The sequence below is a fragment of the Hyperolius riggenbachi genome, chromosome 10 (assembly GCF_040937935.1).
Source record: "Hyperolius riggenbachi isolate aHypRig1 chromosome 10, aHypRig1.pri, whole genome shotgun sequence".
NCBI classification, from domain to species: domain Eukaryota; kingdom Metazoa; phylum Chordata; class Amphibia; order Anura; family Hyperoliidae; genus Hyperolius; species Hyperolius riggenbachi.
In genome coordinates this window covers 249,493,697-249,516,925 of record NC_090655.1, presented here as the reverse complement: position 1 = coordinate 249,516,925, position 23,229 = coordinate 249,493,697, and the positions used below count along the sequence as shown (strand labels likewise).

The following is a 23,229-nucleotide window of genomic DNA, read 5'->3' as shown; positions in this document are numbered from 1 at the left end:
AAACAACTGGATACCTGGCCTTAACTCGCTCAGTATGCACGGGAGGTTCTTGCATGCCCCGTCGCTAGTGTTCTTTCTGAGCGAATATTTAGCGCTGCAGGAGGGGTGGTCACCGATCAAAGAACCTGTCTGCCCACAGACAATGTGGACATACTAACGTTCATAAAAATGAACGAGTCATGGATCAGTGACAGTGACAATTACAAGGCCCCTCCCACTGATTCATAAGATAATGACTACTAATACAATAATAAGATACTGACTACAATATTTGGCCTACGACAACTCCTGCTGCACCAAACAACAATTTTTTATGACTGCCGTGGGACCACCTCTAGGTCCCATGGCCTACGACAACTCCTGCTGCTCTAAAATAATTTTTTAAGGACTGCCGTGCGTGGAACCACCTCTAGGTCCCATGGCCTACGACAACTCCTGCTGCTCCCCCAAAAAATGTTAAGGACTGCCGTGGAACCACCTCTAGGTCCCATGACCTACGACAACTCCTGCTACTCAAAAAAAGGTTTCAATTGAGATTACTGAATTTTTTCCGCCAAAACGAGGAATTCCGCAGAATTCCGACTAAATGTAACTGTTACGGAAATTAGCGCTGACGGAATTCAGGAATTCCGCGGAATCGGAAATTGCACTTTCCAATCATCCCTAGCAGCTACAAGGACGCTGCCTCTGTCCTCTCAGCCCTTTATCAGCTGTACTTGTAGCAGAAGAAATCTCCACCAAGCTAATCCATAGGTATTCATTCATTCATTATGCAGCAATCATAAACGGGATTACATATATGAGATCACGGATGTTAACTAACCAGAGGTAGAGAACAGAATATGTGCTCTAGTCTGAAAACTCCGGGACAAGTAAATCAGCATGCAAGCGGATATTAATTTAGCATATAATTTACCAGTTACCATCTTTAAAACCAAATACAGTAGGTTAGTAATGACCATGACTATAGAAATGACCAGTGGCGTAGCTAAGGAGCTGTGGGCCCCGATGTAAGTTTTACAGTGGGGCCCCCCCAAGCACTCTATACATAACAATTGATACGGTGCACCAAAATCTGCCAATGGCAGCTACAGTGTCAGTGGTGCAAGAAGGAGAAGGGGACAGTTTGTTAATGATGACCACTATTCAAAGCATCTATAGAAGTGTTTATTATGAGCACAGGACCAATAGAGAGCTAATACTGTAGTTAAGGAAGGGCCCTTCGGGGCCCCTCTGGCCCAAGGGCCCCGATGCGGTCGCTACCTCTGCAACCCCTATTGCTACGCCCCAGGAAATGACATTTAGAAATACAGAAGAGACACATTTTCTCTGAATGTGTCACTTAATGTGATATTGATGGAAATGTACAATTCCCATAATATTGGTCACAAGAAGTAACATAGACAGTCGATGTGTGAGAGACACATCCCAATGGCAGGCAGCAGAGGAGAGCTCAGCCTGTGCTAGCATCCGGGACATTCCTCAGCATAATATCCCCCTCCAGGGGTCAGTAGCCCCCCAGCCCCGTATAATGTGTGGCGGGGATCCCCTCCTTCATATTGCGGGGGCAGTGACAGGAGACCCCGTATATCAGACATGTTACCCCCTGATAACGATGGAGACAGAGGAGATCGGGGGAGCAGGAAGCGGAGCTGGTCACATTACAGCGGGATTTCCCGGCCACTGTCGCCGCTCAGAAGCCCCCCGTGACTGTGATGGAGGAGGGGAGACCCCTGCCAGCCGGGCGGCCGCACACAGGGGGCGCACCGCTACTTTCCGATGGGAATAAACCCACTTTTCTCCCGGCGAGGAAACACAAGCAGAGAGCCGAGGAGTGACAGCTGTGTGGAGGGGCGGCTGAGAGTCTGGATCCCACCAATAGGAAGAGGGGTGTGTCCTCCTGTCAGCAGCCAATGGCAGCGCAGCCGGGGAGAGTATATAAGCGCAGAGCTTGGCTCTTCCCGCAATGTTATACACGTTGTTGTAGTGCAGGAAGATGGCAGAGACCGCCCCAGCAGCCGCCCCTCCCGCAGCGGAGCCCGCCGCCAAGAAGAAGCAGCCTAAGAAGGCGGCAGCCGGAGGAGCAGCCAAGAAAGCCAGCAAGAAGCCTTCCGGCCCCGTCGTGTCCGAGCTCATCCTCAAGGCCGTGTCCGCCTCCAAAGAGCGCAGCGGGGTCTCCCTGGCCGCCCTGAAGAAGGCTCTGGCTGCCGGAGGCTACGATGTGGAGAAGAATAACAGCCGCCTCAAGCTGGCCATCAAGGGCTTGCTGACAAAGGGCAGCCTCGTGCATGTCAAAGGCACCGGCGCCTCCGGATCCTTCAAGGTCAGCAAGAAGGAGGCAGCCGGCAAAGAGCACAAGAAGCCGGCGGCGGCCAAGAAGAAGCCAGCGGCTGCCGCCAAGCCTAAGAAGCCGGCTACTGCCAGGAAGCCCAAAGCCGCCAAGTCCCCGAAGAAGCCTAAGAAAGCCCCCAGCGCCGCCAAGAAGAGCCCCACTAAGAAGGCGGCCAAGAAACCGGCGGCAGCTGCTGCCAAGAAGCCCAAAGCTGCCGCTAAAGCCAAGAAAGCCGCCAAGAGCCCCGCTAAGAAGGCAGCCAAGCCTAAGGCCGCCAAAAGCCCGGCAAAGAAGGCAGCAAAGCCCAAGAAGGCCGCTCCTAAGAAGAAATAAGCCGCAGCTCGGCTCTCTACAAACACAAAGGCTCTTTTCAGAGCCACCCACCTTTTCCCTGAAGGGCTGCGATGCTTCTCATTATAAGTGTCGCCGAGTAAATCTATGCTGCTCTTCCTGTAGATATGGAAGGCGGCCATACACGCTGGGCGATCACTAAGCATCGGGTGAAGTGGGGATCGCTTCATTCTATAACTTTAGATGCGCTTGATCTAACTTTGGGTTCTCCTGAAATGGACGCTTCTCCTTCGCTAGTTAGTTACATCCTAGTTACAGATTGCTACAGTCATAGAGAAGCAACATTTGTCCTCGCCTCTGATAAACTGAGACTGATGGTAAATATTCTACTAGCTTTCCTGTATCTAAATTCTAAAACTAAATGTATCGGCTGTAGCCAGAAATTTGGGTGCCCAATAAATAGTGGAGGCAGAATTTGCAGTTATCACTGGGTTATGAAGGGCACACCATCAGTTAAATCGGTTGGGTGCTTGACACTGAGATATAGGCATCTGTATCTCCAGATAAGACATTGGACAAATGTGTCAGCACACCAATAATTCCATAGTACACGCTCTTTTATTGAGCCATGCGTTCCCACAAGAGGAAAAAGCTTTTTCCTCTTGTGGGAACGCATGGCTCAATAAAAGAGCGTGTACTATGGAATTATTGGTGTGCTGACACATTTGTCCAGAATTTGCAGTTAGTGACACGGCTCGAGTACCCCCAATAGTGTTGGGCGAACATCTAGATGTTCGGGTTCGGGCCGAACAGGCCGAACATGGCCGCGATGTTCGGGTGTTCGACCCGAACTCCGAACATAATGGAAGTCAATGGGGACCCGAACTTTTGTGGTTTGTAAAGCCTCCTTACATGCTACATACCCCAAATTTACAGGGTATGTGCACCTTGGGAGTGGGTACAAGAGGAAAAAAAATTTAGCAAAAAGAGCTTATAGTTTTTGAGAAAATCGATTTTAAAGTTTCAAAGGGAAAACTGTCTTTTAACCACCCTGGCGTTCTATTAAGATCGCCAGGGCGGCTGCGGGAGGGTTTTTTTTAAATTTAAAAAAAACTATTTCATGCAGCCAACTGAAAGTTGGCTGCATGAAAGCCCACTAGAGGGCGCTCCGGAGGCGTTCTTCCGATCGCCTCCGGCGCCCAGAATAAACAAGGAAGGCCGCAATGAGCGGCCTTCCTTGTTTTGTTTAGATCGTCGCCATAGCGACGAGCGGAGTGACGTCATGGACGTCAGCCGACGTCCTGACGTCAGCCGCCTCCGATCCAGCCCTTAGCGCTGGCCGGAACTTTTTGTTCCGGCTACGCTGGGCTCAGGCGGCTGGGGGGACCCTCTTTCGCCGCTGCTCGCGGCGAATCGCCGCAGAGCGGCGGCGATCGGGCAGCACACGCGGCTGGCAAAGTGCCGGCTGCGTGTGCTGCTCTTTATTTGATTAAAATCGGCCCAGCAGGGCCTGAGCGGCAGCCATCGGCGGTGATGGACGAGCTGAGCTCGTCCATACCGCTAAGATGGTTAAATGCGGGAAATGTCTGTTTTCTTTGCACAGGTAACATGCTTTTTGTCGGCATGCAGTCATAAATGTAATACATATAAGAGGTTCCAGGAAAAGGGACCGGTAATGCTAACCCAGCAGCAGCACACGTGATGGAACAGGAGGAGGGTGGCGCAGGAGGAGAAGGCCACGCTTTGAGACACAACAACCCAGGCCTTGCATGAGGACAAGAAGCGTGCGGATAGCATGCTTTGTACCACCATGCAGTCATAAATGTAATAAAGATAAGTGGTTCAATAAACAGGGACCACGCGGCAACGCTAACCCAGCAGCAGCACACGTGATGGAACAGGAGGAGGTGCAGGAGGAGAAGGCCACGCTTTGTGAGACACAACAACCCAGGCCTTGCATGAGGACAAAAAGCGTGCGGATAGCATGCTTTGTACCGCCATGTAGTCATAAATGTAATAAAGATAAGAGGTTCAATAAACAGGGACCACGCGGCAACGCTAACCCAGCAGCAGCAGCAGCAGCAGCACACGTGATGGAACAGGAGGAGGCGCAGGAGGAGAAGGCCACGCTTTGTGAGACACAACAACCCAGGCCTTGCATGAGGACAAAAAGCGTGCGGATAGCATGCTTTGTACCGCCATGTAGTCATAAATGTAATAAAGATAAGAGGTTCCATAAACAGGGACCGGCAACGGTAACCCAGCAGCAGCAGCAGCAGCAGCACACGTGATGGAACAGGAGGAGGCGCAGGAGGAGAAGGCCACGCTTTGTGAGACACAACAACCCAGGCCTTGCATGAGGACAAAAAGCGTGCGGATATAGCAGCAATGCTTTTTGCCGCCATGCAGTCATAAATGTAATACAGATGAGAGGTTCAATAAACAGGGACCGGAAACGCTAAACCATCCCAGATGTTCATCGGTCATGTTACTTGGTTGGGGTCCAGGAGTGTTGCGTAGTCGTTTCCAATCCAGGATTGATTCATTTTAATTTGAGTCAGACGGTCTGCATTTTCTGTGGAGAGGCGGATACGCCGATCTGTGATGATGCCTCCGGCAGCACTGAAACAGCGTTCCGACATAACGCTGGCTGCCGGGCAAGCCAGCACCTCTATTGCGTACATTGCCAGTTCGTGCCAGGTGTCTAGCTTCATGCCCGGTTTCAGGTCCAGCGGTGCCAGTCACAAATCCGTCTGTTCCTTTATTCCCCTCCAAATTTCCTCCCCTGTGTGCTGCTTATCCCCAAGGCAGATCAGCTTCAGCAACGCATGCCAACAGCTGTGCTGCACTGCTTCCACGATCCTACTGCTGCTGGTGCTGGGTTAGCATTTCCGGATGAGGTACAGCTTTGAGATGCGTTGGAGGAGAAGGAGTCAGAGAGGTAGGTGCTGCTGTTGTTATCCAGCTGTTTGCGGCGTGGGCAACACCCGCGCCGTAGCAGGTGAGGAATCGCTGCCAGGCTCCACAAGGTTCACCCAGTGCGCGGTAAGGGAGATGTATCGACCCTGGCCGAACGCACTCGTCCAGGTGTCAGTGGTGAGGTGAACCTTGCAGGCAACGGCATTCTTCAAGCTTCGGGTTATTTAGCTGACCACGTGCTCATGCAACTCAGGCACTGCAGAGCGCGCAAAGTGGTAGCGGCTGGGAACAACGTAACGTGGGATGGCCACTGACATCATGCCCTTGAAGCTGTTTTTCTCCACCACTCGATATGGCAGCATTTCGCAGGCCAGAAGCTTGGCTATGCTGGCTGGCTGTTACTGCCACGGCCCGGGGGTCATTTGCTGGCAATTTCCTCTTGTGCTCAAACATCTCAGAGACAGACAACTCAACCGTAGCGCTGCACACCGAAGGGCTGTTGGTTGTTGTGTTTGATGAACACTGGGAGACCTCAAGAGCACTAGTCCGGAAAGTGACAGTGTCAGCATCGTCTGATGTTTGTGAATGTTGTGAACCACGCAATGGCTGGGCTACTGCTGCTGCTGAGGCGGGTCTGGTGGTGAGTCTGGTGAACCCAAGGGAGGCAGTGTTGCTGGTGGTACCCTGTCCTGCCGCGTTTGCCCACAGAGTGGGATGTTTGGATAGAATGTGGCGGCTCATGCTGGTGGTGGAGAGGTTGTTAATACTTTTCCCCCTGCTCAGGCGGGTCTTGCACACCTTGCAAATCGCCATGGTAACATCCTCAGTGCAGTCTTCAAAGAAAGCCCAGACTTTAACTGGCTGAGGACTCGGACCTCGTGCGTGATGTGCTGGTGCTGCTTAACCCACTGCTGGACGCTTGAGAGGTCATCCAAGTAATTATCTGGTCCTGTTCTTTTGGATCTGTGAGGGTTGTTGTCCTGGACAACATGGGCAGTATTGAGTGGGTTTTCTTGGGTGCTCCCCTGTGGCCTGTACGTGAACCGTCAGGGGAAACACCTCTTCCCTTGCCCCTCCCTCTTTCACCGGATTTCTTCCTCATTTCACTTATCCTTAAAGTACACGCTGACTGGCAGCAGTACAGTGGCAGTACAGAAATGCTATACAGTGGTGGGTGAGCGGTGTACCACTATTGTCAGCAGTGACACAGAGCACAATGCTATACAGTGGCGGGTGAGCGGTGTACTACTGTTCCCAGCAGACACAGAGTGGAAGTAAACACAATGCTATATAGTGTGGCTGAGCCGTGTACACAGAGTGGCATTAAACACAATGCTATATAGTCTGCTATATAGTCACCCCGAACAGGGTGATGTTCTGCAGAACCCGAACAGTGGCAAACACTGTTCGCCCAACACTACTGGGAGGGAACGCAGATTTTAGTACCTAAACACACGATACAACATGTTTTCCGGGGTCGGACTCTGAGGCACATACAGATGGTCCCGATCATCATCCTCATCATACAACTCTTCTCCTGAGTCTGACCCACCCACCACCTCTGCCACCCCAACATCCCCAGACACAGACCCCTCATCGTCCTCAACATTAACTTGGGATGCTGGCCTGAGCCAGACCTCCTCCTCCACATCAGGCCCCATCATCTCCTCAATGGCAGCCCTCATTAATCGCTCTGGCGACGGACTGATGGACACAACGTTCTCCTCCGGGGAGGGCTGCTGCTGACCACTGGCTGCTGGGGTGGATGTTATAGCTTGCGTGGGGCGTTGGCTGTTGCTGTTGTTGGGAGTGCTGCTCACAGCGGAGGTCTCTGGGGAACTCATGTTGAGCTCATATAGTGGTTGACGGTGAGTGGAGTATTACTGATCCCAGCAATATACACACTGACTGGCAGAGTACGCAATGCTATATAGTGTGGCTGAGCGGTGTACACAGAGTGGCAGTAAACACAATGCTATATAGTCTGGCTGAGCGAGCGGTGTACTACTGTTCCCAGCAGAATCAGAGTGGCAGTAAACAATGGTATATAGTCTGGCTGAGCGGTGTACACAGAGTGTCAGTAAACAATGGTATATAGTCTGGCTGAGCGAGCGGTGTACTACTGTTCCCAGCAGAATCAGAGTGGCAGTAAACAATGGTATATAGTCTGGCTGAGCGGTGTACACAGAGTGTCAGTAAACAATGGTATATAGTCTGGCTGAGCGAGCGGTGTACTACTGTTCCCAGCAGAATCAGAGTGGCAGTAAACAATGGTATATAGTCTGGCTGAGCGGTGTACACAGAGTGTCAGTAAACAATGGTATATAGTCTGGCTGAGCGGTGTACACACAATGCTATATAGTCTGCTATATAGTGTCAGTAAACAATGGTATATAGTCTGGCTGAGCGAGCGGTGTACTACTGTTCCCAGCAGAATCAGAGTGGCAGTAAACAATGGTATATAGTCTGGCTGAGCGGTGTACACAGAGTTTCAGTAAACAATGGTATATAGTCTGGCTGAGCGGTGTACACAGAGTGTCAGTAAACAATGGTATATAGTCTGGCTGAGCGGTGTACACAGAGTGGCAGTAAACACAATGCTATATAGTCTGGCTGAGCGAGCGGTGTACTACTGTTCCCAGCAGAATCAGAGTGGCAGTAAACAATGGTATATAGTCTGGCTGAGCGGTGTACACAGAGTGTCAGTAAACAATGGTATATAGTCTGGCTGAGCGGTGTACACAGAGTGTCAGTAAACAATGGTATATAGTCTGGCTGAGCGGTGTACACAGAGTGGCAGTAAACACAATGCTATATACTCTGGCTGAGCGAGCGGTGTACTACTGTTCCCAGCAGACACAGAACAGTGAACAGAATGCTATATAGTGTGGCTGAGCGAGCGGTGTACCACTATTCCCAGCAGACACAGAACAGTGAACAGAATGCTATATAGTGTGGCTGAGCGGGCGGTGTACCACTATTCCCAGCAGACACAGAACAGTGAACAGAATGCTATATAGTGTGGATGAGCGAGCGGTGTACCACTATTCCCAGCAGACACAGAACAGTAAACAGAATGCTATATAGTGTGGCTAAGCGAGCGGTGTACCACTATTCCCAGCAGACACAGAACAGTGAACAGAATGCTATATAGTGTGGCTGAGCGAGCGGTGTACCACTATTCCCAGCAGACACAGAACAGTGCACAGAATGCTATATAGTGTGGCTGAGCGAGCGGTGTACCACTATTCCCAGCAGACACAGAACAGTAAACAGAATGCTATATAGTGTGGCTGAGCGAGCGGTGTACCACTATTCCCAGCAGACACAGAACAGTAAACAGAATGCTATATAGTGTGGCTGAGCGAGCGGTGTACCACTATTCCAAGCAGACACAGAACAGTGAACAGAATGCTATATAGTGTGGCTGAGCGAGCGGTGTACCACTATTCCCAGCAGACACAGAGTGGCAGTAAACAGAATGCTATATAGTGTGGCTGAGCGAGGTACACAGAGTGGCAGTAAACAGAATGCTATATAGTGTGGCTGAGCAAGCGGTGTACTACTATTCCCAGCAGACACAGAGTGGCAGTAAACAGAATGCTATATAGTGTGGCTGAGCGAGGTACACAGAGTGGCAGTAAACAGAATGCTATATAGTGTGGCTGAGCAAGCGGTGTACTACTGTTCCCAGCAGTGACACAATGACAGGGGGGACCCTGGCTAGCGTGGCTGGAGCGCGAACTACCCTGCCTGCCTACCCAAAGCTAAACCCACAGACAAATGGCGGAGATATGACGTGGTTCGGGTATTTATTTACCCGAACCACGTGACCGTTCGGCCAATCAGAGCGCGTTCGGGTCCGAACCACGTGACCCGTTCGGCCAATCACAGCGCTAGCCGAACGTTCGGGGAACGTTCGGCCATGCGCTCTTAGTTCGGCCATATGGCCGAACGGTTTGGCCGAGCACCGTCAGGTGTTCGGCCGAACTCGAACATCACCCGAACAGGGTGATGTTCTGCAGAACCCGAACAGTGGCGAACACTGTTCGCCCAACACTAACCCCCAATTGTTTGTTGGCAGGGTGTAGTTATTCTGGGATGAGCGATGTAATCATTGCCCGGCGAGCAGCTGACCTGCAGTGTTTGTAGCCGGTGTCACAGCGGCACTATATAGCCCTGTATGGAGAATTGCCGGGTGCCCACAACGTGTCTAACAGATCCATCTGTACATACAAAATGTATTTTTATTTTAAAAGAAATGTCACTAAACATGCAGGGCGCAGGCTAAAAACTGCACTTACATATATGCCCAAACTGAAGGGTATCTTTTCAGCCCACATGGGTTGTATAAATAGCGGAGCTAGGTGAAGGGGAAACTATATAACCTTCCTCTGAAAGTCACCGGGGTCCTTAGGTGCTCGCTGTGGAAGGCGGCCATACACGACGAGGGATTACTGAGAATCGGGTGAAGTTGGGATTGGGGATTCCTTTATTTTATAGATTCAAAGTTTACTTGCGCTTAATAGAATTTTGGGTTCACCGGTAGAGGAAGTTCCATGATCAAGTCCTTCCATAATGCTTCAATCACATTAGGAGTACTTTCTTTTAAAGCGTCGCTGATCGGAAAAAAAATAGTGGCAGAATTTGCAGTAGCGGAGCTCGGACACAGCTCCAGTACCCCCGAATAGTTTTTATTGACGGGTGTAGTTATTCTGAGATGCGCTATGTAATCTCTGCCCGGCTAGCAGCTGTGATTGCGGCAGTACAGCTCTGCATGGAGAATGTGGGGGCGGCTCTGATCTAAATCACAGAATTGCCCGGTCACGGGTACCCCCACTGTACAGAGATCCGCTATTCACTGCCAACGCTTTGAAAATAAGACTATCAATCTGGAGCTTAAAAAAGAGCTCTTCCCATACCTAATGTTTGAAGAAAATGAAATTGTGGACGCAATAAAAGCATAAATAAGCTTTCCTATAAAGGCGTCACGGGGGTCCTTAGTGCTCATATTTGCCAATATACTCGTCCTGGGCGATATCTAGAGAAGATGCAGTGTGTATGTTAGGGCATAACGGTTACCCTGCGTGTAAATGAGGAAAGGGAAACCCGAGGAATTTCTGTTCTGGATCACTGGACAGCATCACCTCTCTACCATCCGGCGATCCGTAGGGCTGATCTACCCCATCCTAAAGTTCTCACTTCTCAGCATTAAAAAAAAACTTTATGCCGCAAATTCAGCACCTCTTGTGGAGGAGCAGATTAGGGAAGATTTACTACAAATCTGAAATGGTCCATTATTACATTCAGGCGTTTTAATGCACGAAAGGAGAACATAAACAAAATCTGATTACTTATCAAATATCCCGCGAGTATGTAAACGGTCCAAATTTGTAGTGTACTGTCTACTATGTCCATGTAACAGATATTACATTGGACAAACTACCCGAGAAGTGCAAACAAGGATTAAAGAACACCTTCGTTCACTTAAATCTAAAGACAAATGCACTAGGCTAATAGTACATATGGCTCAGTGCCATGGAAGAAACTCCAACTGCCTTAGATTCTTTGCCCTGGAAAATGTATCCTTTGCAAACCTAGGAGGAGATAGGGAACGAACTCTACTACAGCATGAAGCCCGGTGGATAATGCAAACTAATGCACTTGGTCCCCTTGGACTGAACGACAAAAATGAACTAGCCTGCTTCCTAGAGAAATAAATTTAGGATGTTATTTTATTATGATCAACCTCTCCTAAACCTCTGGCCTGTCACATCTGTGGGATTCTACTTCTTGGTGCGGACTCTGGCCTTTTTCTCCCCCCCCCCCCTCCCCTCCCTCCAGATTTTTCCATTCTATCTGCATGCCCGCGCAGCGACATGTATTTGCTGGCGCAACGCTTGCATGCACAATTTTATCACACTGCACGTTTTTCTTTACCTTTCCTCTTTGGTTTGGCTGCACCTGTCCTATGCGTTTACGCTTCCTGCATATTCATCCTGCCTATTTTTCGCCTCCTCTCTCCTCCCTCCATAGGCTTTTAATGTATATACCTTTTGGTAGTTGTTTTTATGTTCAATCTACCTGGCGCCTTGGGCTGCACCCACGGGCGCGCCTGCCTCGGTCTCCGCTGCCCACATTCTCCCTTGCATTGGGCTATCTTAAATTTGACCTCTAATAAAGTAAGTGTCTGTCCATGTGCGCGCACGCTGCTGTTTACTAACAGCAGCTCTTGCTGTGCACCCCTTTGCTAGGAGACTGGGCGCCGGACTGCGTGGCGGGGCGTGCCGGTGGGTGTATCCTTCGTTGCCAGGCCACATGGACGCTTTCCGTCCTTTCTGCAGGGCGAGTGGGCGTCCCAGGTTGACATAGCAACTGGGGGCGTGGCCGGCTAACGTAGGCGGAAGTGCCGCCGTGACGTGGGTATGTAACCCACGCCGATGCAGCCCGCCCCCAACTTCTCCCCATTGCGGTGAACAAGCGCTGTTGGCGCGAAACGGAGGTCCGCAGGGGGACACAGACCTGGCGCCCACTTAACATCTGGCTGCTACACAACTGTAAGTGTCTGTCTTTGCTTCAATAAAGAACCCTAACTGCAGTGCTGGCCCTGCCTTTTCTCTCTCCATACACACAAAATCTGATTACTTGAGGTTTTCAAATATCTGGCGCGTATCTTAACGGTCTTCCCGCCATTTTATCGATCTCCTGTTATCCGCCAGCAATATACGTCTAGATTTGATCGGCCACGACGATTTGCACCCCCTATCCTATTACTGCTGAGATGAATCTGCCGCCCTCATGTGGTCTCTCTGCTGCATCTCCCACTAGTGATGGGTCGTTCGCGAACGAGCCGGCTCTTTGATGTGAACGACAAGAGCCGGCTCTCAGTTTTGAAAGAGCCGATGCCTTAGCCGCCCTACACAGCTCTAATTTGCTGTGTTATAAAGGGTGCTGAGGCATGCTGCGAGGCTGTAGTCCTCCTCCTTCAGCTTGTAGGAGTGTATGGGGTGAAGCAGAGCAGTAGCAGGAGGGATTGGGCCAGTCAGATAAGCAGTCTGGAGTTGTCATGGAGACGGGTGCGGGGCTTTTACTCCGATTCTGAGTGGTGTCTAGTGATATTTAATGCAGAGCCGATTCAGAGCCATAAGAGCCGGCTCTTTAATGGGAGCCGATTCAGAAGAGCCGATTCTCCGAGAAGAGCCGGAATTCCCATCACTATCTCCCACCCAACCATACTAGTTATTCCAGCACTGATCGGTCTCCGTTCACATCGCGGATGACAGAGCCGGCTATAGGGGGGCGTAGTATGAGGATAACCCCCAATACGAACGTTCCAGCGGATAAAGGATAGCCGTTATCCGCTAGAACGCTACTGCAATGAACCGATGACGTCACCACATGCCATCCCAATGGAATAATGGAAGCCACTGGTGGCGGCTCTGAGTGGGGATCATGAACAAGTAGCAGTTAGATGGCTGCTTAGTGTGACAATACTTCCCTAGAAAAATCTGCTCGGGTCTCCACACCTATCAACGGAATCCCGATAGCGAGAACAATACCGGCTATTGTAGTGCGCAGCATACCAATGCTACTTAAAGGGGTTCATTCGCGAAAAAAGTAGGCAGTTAAAAACTGACAGATGACAGGTTTTGGGCCAGTCCATCTTTTTAAGGGGGATTCTCAGGGCTTTCTTTGTTTTCAACAGCATTTCCTGAACAGCAGTTTAACTGCCAAAATAGCAAGATACCAGCCGGCCTCCCTAATCACTTGCACACTATTATGTCAGTTAGATTTTGCAACTGTTGTTCAGGAAATGCTGTTGAAAACAAAAAAAGCCCTGAGAATCCCCCTTAAAGAGATGGACTGGCCCAAAATCTGTCATCTGTCACAGTTTTTAACTGCCTACTTTTTTCGCGAAAGAACCCCTTTAAACTAGTCAGATGACGTGACAGCACTTTTTATGGAGTAAGTGGGTGGCCCTGAAAAGGACCTTTTGCATAATAAGAGGAGGATTGGATCGGCTTATCCCCCGAAGCCGTAGAGGGTGCGCCCCTGGCGCTTGAGGGCGTACACCACATCCATGGCGGTGACCGTCTTCCTCTTGGCGTGCTCGGTGTAGGTGACGGCGTCCCGGATGACGTTCTCCAGGAAAACCTTCAGCACTCCGCGGGTCTCCTCATAGATGAGGCCGGAGATGCGCTTGACACCCCCTCTGCGGGCCAGGCGGCGGATGGCGGGCTTAGTGATGCCCTGGATGTTATCCCGGAGCACCTTCCTGTGCCGCTTGGCGCCTCCTTTCCCGAGTCCCTTCCCACCCTTTCCTCGGCCAGACATGATGATTATAGAACTTCTTCCCTGCTGTAGAGATGAACTGATCTGTGCTGCCGCCTCTCCTCCTCTTATACAGCCTGGGCGGACCTGAGGGGAGACTGCACACGAAGGGGCAGAGCACATTTGCCAGTTGTCTTCCCCACCCTAGGCCTGAATAATGGAAAACATATCAGTGACTAATGTACTGCTTGGAAAAGCTTGTTTTTCACATACTACCTCCGAATAGATTATGTTGTTTGTATCCATACTGCCGACATTCGGATAATCCGTTTGTTTTCTTATTATTACGTGTCTCGTGTCCGGCCCTGATATAGAATTCACTGTAAAAAAAAAAAAAAATAATAATCCTAAAACTCGCCGATCTCTCATGAAACAGACATTTAGGGCATGGATGGGGATGAAACATTCCAGTCCACAGAATATCGGCGGGAAATTTGAAATAGCACCGGCTCTGCATCAGCCAATCACAGCTCCAGCCGCTTCTCTATTAAGCCGATAAGAATGCGAAGAAAGTGTTAATTCAGATTGCTAGCCGTTTCTGTGTACAGATACGAGTGTTTCAGTCAGTTATTTCGAAATTGCACCCCGCATTTCCCACGTCATTATAAAAGTTGAGGAATCTGGGTTTTAAAAAAAAGATGCGGCATGGAATTGTAGATCACATTTATCTGTCTGGTCCCCTTTCTGCTAATGCATGTGCACTTTACTGCTAGCGGCTCTGTGAAGGATTGAAAAACATCCGAGCGTTACTGGGGCCAATCAGAAAGCAAGGAACGTTTTTCATTGCGCTCCTCTCCTGGCACCAGAGCTGCAGCTACTTCAGCCGCTGTACATGCGACCAGGATCAGGGAGCCTTGCCCAGATTCATTTACATACTAGCATGAGCCGCCACTCGAACTTTGGCGAAAGCATGTCACATGTAATTACACTGAGGAAAGAATATTTCTGTTCTGCTAGATGCGATGTTACAGCTCTGTATGGAGAATGTGTGGTGGCTCTGAAAAGAGCCTTTGTGGTGTGGGTGACAATGTATGACGTGCTTATGCCCTCTCGCCGCGGATCCTGCGGGCCAGCTGGATGTCTTTGGGCATGATGGTGACCCTCTTGGCGTGGATGGCGCACAGGTTGGTGTCCTCGAAGAGCCCCACCAGATAAGCCTCGCTGGCCTCCTGCAGAGCCATGACGGCCGAGCTCTGGAAGCGCAGGTCGGTCTTGAAGTCCTGGGCGATCTCCCGCACCAGGCGCTGGAAGGGCAGCTTGCGGATCAGCAGCTCGGTGGATTTCTGGTAGCGGCGGATCTCTCGGAGAGCCACTGTACCGGGCCGGTAGCGGTGAGGCTTCTTCACTCCTCCGGTGCAACGCTCTTCCGGGCGGCTTTGGTAGCCAGCTGCTTGCGGGGAGCTTTCCCTCCGGTGGACTTGCGGGCGGTCTGCTTAGTTCTAGCCATCGCTCAGGCAATAGTCTCTATTCACTCGCGGAAATAGAATGAGGAGAGTGACCGGGAGGCTCCTTTTTATACAGCCCGCGCCTCTCTGTCATTGGCTGCCTCAGACCACGCTCTCTAGTGACGCGTATACACCGCGGAGAGCCAATTGTCTTCCAATCCTCTGTCCAATCTCTGCCTGCACGGTGTAGCGTGCTGCGCGGGATCCAATCACCGGGCGGCTCCTCCTATAACCCCGCCCAGAGCAGCCAATGTCTGACCAGGAAACCATATTCCCGATACTCGTTTATAAGCGCCGTGACTTGTGATTGGCCGAGCTTTTATCTGAATGGCTACTGGAGAGAACATTCGTTATATTTCAAATGTCCCGCCACAATATTGCTTTGTTCCATCAGCCGCCATTCTACAACGCTGCCTGGTTTTGTTCTTATTATTGAACTTTCTATCAGCCCCTCCTTATACTATTTATATCTACTGGCGTAGGGTAAAAGTGGACAGGAATATAGGAGGATCAGACACGTGTCTCTGCAGATCTGTTCGTTCATTATTCTGTATCGGGATGTAGACACACATGGCAGCAGATCGGTCAGGCTGAGGATGAACCCCCCTTCCCGGTGTGCGGGGCAATAATAAGGCTCCTCGCTCACACACACCGGAATGAACGCTCTAGAACTCTGGGGGGAGATTGGGAATGAGGATTAGTTTTGCTGAAATGACCGGATTTCCCAGCAGATCCGATATCTGGACGGTTTGGCTTCATCAATTCAACAAAATGCTTTTCATTCGCGTATGTTCTTGTAATGTTGCTGGCTACGGTGATACATTTACAGTCGTTGTAACTTCCACAACCAGCATGCATACACTATTACACTGTATCACATAGTACTCCTGTTTGTAGACGTGATCCACATAAACCTGTCCTGGTTTGTGATCTAATGTAGTCCGGATGGGTCGCTTCTGAACACACATCTTAGCTGAATAAAAGCGCGGCAAAAGCATCAGATGGGACAATCTATATCTATGCCTGCAGACGTACAGGACAGAACTGCAGCCCCCCCCAGACTACAGTACTTACACTACATAATATAGACATATGGCAATGGTAGGGATTAGATTGTGAGCTCCTTTGAGGGACAGTTAGTGACAATATATATATATATATATATATATATATATATACATATACACACTGTACAGCGCTGCGTAATATGTTGGCGCTATATAAATACCAAATAATAACTGCGTATTCTGTATTGCATGCTCTGCGTCATCTCCAACTACCCAGAGGTATCTGGGATTCCAGCTTCTAAGAAAAGGACTGAAATAGTTACTCCTAAATGCTGCAGCATCACCAAAGGTTCCCTGCTACAACTCGGGCTGTGATTAAGGCCCGGTTCACATTAGCGGTGGCTATCCGGAATAGCCGTGCCGGAGCCGCACCGCATGCTGGCCGGACGAAACGGACGCACGGCATAGCAATGTAAGTCTATGCCAGGGTTCACATGTGTCCGTTTCGTCCGGACCGGAGCCGGACTCCGGTGTCCGTTCCAACATGCGCTATTTTTTGGTCCGGCTCCTCCGGCAGCCGTATCCGGGGCGGAGCCGGACTGCACCATCCGGCCAATGGAAACCAATGAGAACCGGAGAGCGCACAACACACTGGCAAAAAATCCGGATGTTCTACCCCACTTCCTATGCGGATTTTTGCGGCGATATTGGCTGGGGACACATGGGCAAGCATTTTGGAGTGGAGCAGCACAGCTGGATCCGGATCCGGAGATGTTGGCAGCATGTCGGAGGTGGAGGTGAGTGCTAAACAGCAGAGGGCCTGATTCCACAGGTCCCCCTTCTGCTGACCTCCCAGACCCCAACATTTTTTTTGTTTTTATACAGGTTGTTACTCTTTAAGAATCCGGACCGCAACCGTGTTCATACCGCACGGAAACCGTATGCAACCGGACCGGATCCGGACAGGAACCGTACGGTTCAGGTCCGATCCGGCTCCGGTGCGGTCCGGACATCCGGTGCGGTTTTTGCAAAACCGCAAGTGTGAACCGGCCCTAACACTAGGCGTTCTTTTAAAAGCGGTTTTTACAATCTTTTGCTAATGCAATCCTATAGGGGATTTTTACACAAGTACTTCGCTCCAAAGTGAACACAATTTTTGGACATTAGCAAGGTTTAAAATCGCATGAGCTTAGAAAAGCTTTTAGTGTGAAGAAACCCCGTACTGCTTATACGTATTGATCAGAAACACATGGCTGGGGCAGATCGATACCCCCGTGAGAAAGTCTCTGCCCTTTTATGCAGCATATGGGGAAGGGCATCAATACTGGGATTGTGCTGTCCCTTTGCAGTAGATAGGTGAATGTACAAAACAGCTCCGCAGTGAATGAGTGGGTGGCTCTGAAAAGAGCCTTTGGGTTTCCTGTGTAGTCGGGTGAGAGGAGATTACTTGGCGCTGGTGTACTTGGTGACGGCCTTGGTGCCCTCGGACACGGCGTGCTTGGCCAGCTCTCCCGGCAGCAGCAGGCGGACGGCGGTCTGGATCTCCCGGGAGGTGATGGTGGAGCGCTTGTTGTAATGAGCCAGGCGGGAAGCTTCCCCGGCAATGCGCTCGAAGATGTCATTGACGAAGGAGTTCATGATGCTCATGGCCTTGGAGGAGATGCCGGTGTCGGGGTGCACCTGCTTCAGCACCTTGTACACGTAGATGGCGTAGCTCTCCTTCCTGGTCTTCCTGCGCTTCTTGCCGTCCTTCTTCTGCACCTTACTCACCGCTTTCTTAGAGCCCTTCTTGGGCGCCGGGGCGGACTTGGCTGGTTCAGGCATAGCTGCGGATTCTTAGTAACTCTGCAGAGTGCGGAGACACAATGAGGAGAAACGCCGCCTCCCCTCCTTATATAGGCCGCCTATGCTAATCAGGCTGCAGGAGAGCCGGCTCACACTATTGGAAAGCGTCACTAACACCGCCTGATGACCGCCCCTTATAGCTGATTGGCTGGATGAGAAACTTACATAGTTGAAGAGCGCAGCAAACAAACTCAGATGCAATTCGCTGCTAAAGTACAGAGCCCCGCCCTTGCATGTGCTGATTAGTGGATTGTCAGACTCTCTTGCTATTGGCTGAGTTGAACTGCAGCCAATCAGGTGGCAGCGCGGGGCGGGCAGCAGAGTATATAGGGCAGGAGGAGGGGCGGGTTTGGTTATGCTCGTGTTGGAGAGTTATCTGTATCCCTGAAGCCATCATGTCCGGAAGAGGCAAACAAGGCGGCAAGGCTCGTGCCAAGGCCAAGACTCGCTCCTCCCGGGCCGGCCTGCAGTTCCCAGTCGGCCGTGTTCACCGTCTGCTGAGGAAGGGCAACTATGCGGAGCGGGTGGGGGCCGGAGCTCCGGTCTATCTGGCCGCAGTGCTGGAGTATCTGACCGCTGAGATCCTGGAGCTGGCTGGCAACGCCGCCCGGGACAACAAGAAGACCCGCATCATCCCCCGCCACCTGCAGCTGGCCGTGCGCAACGACGAGGAGCTCAACAAGCTGCTGGGTGGGGTGACCATCGCCCAGGGGGGCGTCCTGCCCAACATCCAGGCCGTGCTGCTGCCCAAGAAGACCGAGAGCCACAAGGCCGCCAAGAGCAAGTAACTCCCTGCAGCTAAAGAGATCACAGAACACAAAGGCTCTTTTCAGAGCCACCCACACTGTCTATAGAGAGCCTGATGCGCATTATTACCGTTTCCTCCGCATGCAGAGACGTTTCACTTTATTATAAGTATCCCTCGAATAAGCGGGTAACAATGTAACCTACAAATCAATAGTAATATTTCTTAGACCGAAATCACGATCTACAACGGCCGAATGCGTTATAAGCGGATCAGAGATCCTCCGGTATGACTGGCAGTTACACGAGTTCCTGTTACAGGGGAAATGTAATGCGGCTGTGCAGTAACTACTAACTCCCAATCCACCCGCGTATAAGCGGAGCAGCCTGCAGGAAGCACGTGTATAGGGAAGCGCTATCTGCAGCCAATCGATAGCTTCAGCTTCATATATGGAGGTGTAAACGTTCCTGTCTTATCGGGTTTGTTTTAATTGGGATATAATTGTGTAGTACAAACCATATAGCACATTTAACTATATAATGTCTGATTCACTACCTGGAGGGTGATATTCCGACACTGCTTTTGGCTGATGGGAGAAGCTTCTGTAGCTGTGATTAGTGGAGGCAGAGCAGTTGTTGTTTTCAATATTTGCCGCTGAATTTCCCTGGAACAGGCGGGAAGAATGTGCAGCTCTGTTGCGGCATCACGTGATGCTGTACCGACAGCTGCCCCGTAATATTCAGCATTTCCCCGGCTGTGCTGCTCCCGGCAATGCCAGCTCACACATATAGATATATGTGGAGGTTTGTTTATAGATTGGAATAGACGGTCCAGTTTAACAGCATTTGCGAAATGTTCTTAATTTTTTTTTTTATTTTTATTTTTTTACGTCTTAGGAAAAAGTATTGTACTGTAATCAGATATTGAAGCAATGGATTGTGTTGCCTTTGGGACGTCTACATTTTGGAGGGAACTACCACAAAGGCACCGGAGTTACACCTGATAATGATGGAGACAGAGGAGATCGGGGGAGCAGGAAGCGGTGCTCGTCACATTACAGCGGGATTTCCCGGCCACTGTCGCCGCTCAGAAGCCCCCCGTGACTGTAATGGAGGAGGGGAGACCCCTGCCAGCCGGGCGGCCACACACAGGGGGCGCACCGCTACTTTCCGGGGGGAATAAACCCACTTTTCTCCCGGCGAGGAAACACAAGCAGAGAGCCGAGCAGTGACAGCTGTGTGGAGGGACGGCTGAGAGTCCGGATCCCACCAATAGGAAGAGGGGTGTGTCCTCCTGTCAGCAGCCAATGGCAGCGCAGCCGGGGAGAGTATATAAGCGCAGAGCTTGGCTCTCCCCGCAATGTTACACGTTGTTGTGGTGCAGGAAGATGGCAGAGACCGCCCCAGCAGCCGCCCCTCCCGCAGCGGAGCCCGCCGCCAAGAAGAAGCAGACTAAGAAGGCAGCAGCCGGAGGAGGAGCCAAGAAAGCCAGCAAGAAGCCTTCCGGCCCCGCCGTGTCCGAGCTCATCCTCAAGGCCGTGTCCGCCTCCAAAGAGCGCAGCGGGGTCTCCCTGGCCGCCCTGAAGAAGGCTCTGGCTGCCGGAGGCTACGATGTGGAGAAGAATAACAGCCGCCTCAAGCTGGCCATCAAGGGCTTGCTGACAAAGGGCAGCCTCGTGCATGTCAAAGGCACCGGCGCCTCCGGATCCTTCAAGGTCAGCAAGAAGGAGGCAGCCGGCAAAGAGCACAAGAAGCCGGCGGCGGCCAAGAAGAAGCCAGCGGCTGCCGCCAAGCCTAAGAAGCCGGCTACTGCCAGGAAGCCCAAAGCCGCCAAGTCCCCGAAGAAGCCTAAGAAAGCCCCCAGCGCCGCCAAGAAGAGCCCCACTAAGAAGGCGGCCAAGAAACCGGCGGCAGCTGCTGCCAAGAAGCCCAAAGCTGCCGCTAAAGCCAAGAAAGCCGCCAAGAGCCCCGCTAAGAAGGCAGCCAAGCCTAAGGCCGCCAAAAGCCCGGCAAAGAAGGCAGCAAAGCCCAAGAAGGCCGCTCCTAAGAAGAAATAAGCCGCAGCTCGGCTCTCTACAAACACAAAGGCTCTTTTCAGAGCCACCCACCTTTTCCCTGAAGGGCTGCGATGCTTCTCATTATAAGTGTCGCCGAGTAAATCTATGCTGCTCTTCCTGTAGATATGGAAGGCGGCCATACACGCTGGGCGATCACTAAGCATCGGGTGAAGTGGGGATCGCTTCATTCTATAACTTTAGATGCGCTTGATCTAACCTGCTGGGCGGTCTGGACGAGCTCAGCTCGTCCAGTACCGCCGGAGCCTGCCGCTCAGGCCCTGCTGGGCCGATTTGGCTGAAATAAAAAGCAGCACACGCAGCCGGCACTTTGCCAGCCGCGTGTGCTGCCTGATCGCCGCCGCTCTGCGGCGATTCGCCGCGAGCAGCGGCGAAAGAGGGCCCCCCTAGCCGCCTGAGCCCTGCGCAGCCGGAACAAAAAGTTCCGGCCAGCGCTAAGGGCTGGATCGGAGGCGGCTGACGTCAGGACGTCGGCTGACGTCGATGACGTCACTCCGCTCGTCGCTATGGCGACGATATAAGCAAAACAAGGAAGGCCGCTCATTGCGGCCTTCCTTGTTTATTCTGGGCGCCGAAGGCGATCGGAAGATCGCCTCCGGAGCGCCCTCTAGTGGGCTTTCATGCAGCCAACTTTCAGTTGGCTGCATGAAATAGTTTTTTTTTTATTAAAAAAAAACCCTCCCGCAGCCTGCCTGGCGATCTTAATAGAACGCCAGGCAGGTTTGGGTTCACCTGAAATGGACGCTTCTCCGTCGCTAGTTAGTTACATCCTAGTTACAGATTGCTACAGTCATAGAGAAGCAACATTTGTCCTCGCCTCTGATAAACTGAGACTGATGGTAAATATTCTAGCTTTCCTGTATCTAAAACTAAATGTATCGGCTGTAGCCAGAAATTTGGGTGCCCAATAAATAGTGGAGGCAGAATTTGCAGTTAGTGACACGGCTCGAGTACCCCCAATTGTTTGTTGGCAGGGTGTAGTTATTCTGGGATGAGCGATGTAATCATTGCCCGGCGAGCAGCTGACCTGCAGTGTTTGTAGCCGGTGTCACAGCGGCACTATATAGCCCTGTATGGAGAATTGCCGGGTGCCCACAACGTGTCTAACAGATCCATCTGTACATACAAAATGTATTTTTATTTTAAAAGAAATGTCACTAAACATGCAGGGCGCAGGCTAAAAACTGCACTTGCATATATGTCCAAACAAACTGAAGGGTATCTTTTCAGCCTACATAGGTTGTATAAATAGCGGAGCTAGGTGAAGGGGAAACTATATAACCTTCCTCTGAAAGTCACCGGGGTCCTTAGGTGCTCGCTGTGGAAGGCGGCCATACACGACGAGGGATTACTGATAATCGGGTGAAGTTGGGATTGGGGATTCCTCTATTCTATAGATTCAAAGTTTACTTGCGCTTAATAGAATTTTGGGTTCATCACCGGTAGAGGAAGTTCCATGATCAAGTCCTTCCATAATGCTTCAATCACATTAGGAGTACTTTCTTTTAAAGGGTCGCTGATTGGAAAAAATAGTGGCAGAATTTGCAGTAGCGGAGCTCGGACACAGCTCCAGTACCCCCGAATAGTTTTTAATTGACGGGTGTAGTTATTCTGAGATGAGCTATGTAATCTCTGCCCGGCTAGCAGCTGTGATTGCGGCAGTACAGCTCTGCATGGAGAATGTGAGGGCGGCTCTGATCTAAATCACAGAATTGCCCGGTGACCACTGTACAGAGATCCGCTATTCACTGCCAACGCTTTGGAAAATAAGACTATCAATCTGGAGCTTAAAAAAGAGCTCTTCCCATACCCAGGGCCGGATTTCTGGCAAGGCCACATAGGCCATGGCCTAGGGCACCAGAAGTTTAGGGGCGGCTCAGTGAGGGGCAGGAAAGCTGTTCTATGCAGTCATCCCTATCTACAAGAACAGCTTTAACCTTTGAACTCTCTGTCCTGTACTTGTGCCGTCCCTGCAAGACCTGTAAGCTCTATCCTGCAGGTATACATCACTCTAACTCTCATGGTGACGCAATGGGTCCATCATTAATGAGATGGCGAACATAACATAAAATTTCAAAACATAACTTCTAATCTATATACGTATTACTAAAATAGCTATTGTCGGTGACACCAATGATGGAAAGTAAGGCGAATTCTCATTGGGGCACACAGAGATTACAACCATACAGATGGTATAGTTGGCCTTGGGCAGTAAAAAGTACAAATCCGGCCCTGCCCAT

The 23,229-nt window shown here is 50.9% G+C and overlaps 5 protein-coding genes and 1 pseudogene across 5 annotated transcripts; 3 read left to right on the top strand and 3 right to left on the bottom strand.

Moving 5' to 3' along the window:
* The first annotated feature begins 1,996 nt into the window (after nucleotides 1-1,996).
* Nucleotides 1,997-2,683, top strand: LOC137535219 (histone H1B-like). The gene has a single exon (XM_068257036.1). It carries the CDS (start codon nucleotides 1,997-1,999, stop codon nucleotides 2,663-2,665), a length of 669 nt encoding a protein of 222 aa, XP_068113137.1. The 3' UTR covers nucleotides 2,666-2,683.
* A 10,881-nt stretch (nucleotides 2,684-13,564) lies between these two features.
* LOC137537079 (histone H4-like) lies at nucleotides 13,565-13,996 on the bottom strand. The gene has a single exon (XM_068259222.1). The coding sequence runs from the start codon at nucleotides 13,994-13,996 to the stop codon at nucleotides 13,565-13,567; it is 432 nt and encodes a 143-aa protein (XP_068115323.1).
* Nucleotides 13,997-14,893: 897 nt separating this feature from the next.
* On the bottom strand, nucleotides 14,894-15,320 carry LOC137537078 (histone H3-like; annotated as a pseudogene).
* Nucleotides 15,321-17,750: 2,430 nt separating this feature from the next.
* LOC137535233 (histone H2B) lies at nucleotides 17,751-18,149 on the bottom strand. Its single transcript, XM_068257049.1, has one exon. The coding sequence runs from the start codon at nucleotides 18,147-18,149 to the stop codon at nucleotides 17,769-17,771; it is 381 nt and encodes a 126-aa protein (XP_068113150.1). The 3' UTR covers nucleotides 17,751-17,768.
* A 400-nt stretch (nucleotides 18,150-18,549) lies between these two features.
* Nucleotides 18,550-18,958, top strand: LOC137537077 (histone H2A type 2-B). The gene has a single exon (XM_068259221.1). It carries the CDS (start codon nucleotides 18,566-18,568, stop codon nucleotides 18,956-18,958), a length of 393 nt encoding a protein of 130 aa, XP_068115322.1. The 5' UTR covers nucleotides 18,550-18,565.
* Nucleotides 18,959-20,302: 1,344 nt separating this feature from the next.
* LOC137535223 (histone H1B-like) lies at nucleotides 20,303-20,989 on the top strand. The gene has a single exon (XM_068257039.1). It carries the CDS (start codon nucleotides 20,303-20,305, stop codon nucleotides 20,969-20,971), a length of 669 nt encoding a protein of 222 aa, XP_068113140.1. The 3' UTR covers nucleotides 20,972-20,989.
* The last annotated feature ends 2,240 nt before the right edge of the window (nucleotides 20,990-23,229 follow it).

What these genes read in the sequence shown, in the direction of transcription:
- LOC137535219 (XM_068257036.1), top strand. Translation starts at nt 1,997, where the DNA reads ATGGCAGAGACCGCCCCAGCAGCCGCCCCTCCCGCAGCGGAGCCCGCC.
- LOC137537079 (XM_068259222.1), bottom strand. Translation starts at nt 13,996, where the DNA reads ATGTGCTCTGCCCCTTCGTGTGCAGTCTCCCCTCAGGTCCGCCCAGGC.
- LOC137535233 (XM_068257049.1), bottom strand. Translation starts at nt 18,149, where the DNA reads ATGCCTGAACCAGCCAAGTCCGCCCCGGCGCCCAAGAAGGGCTCTAAG.
- LOC137537077 (XM_068259221.1), top strand. Translation starts at nt 18,566, where the DNA reads ATGTCCGGAAGAGGCAAACAAGGCGGCAAGGCTCGTGCCAAGGCCAAG.
- LOC137535223 (XM_068257039.1), top strand. Translation starts at nt 20,303, where the DNA reads ATGGCAGAGACCGCCCCAGCAGCCGCCCCTCCCGCAGCGGAGCCCGCC.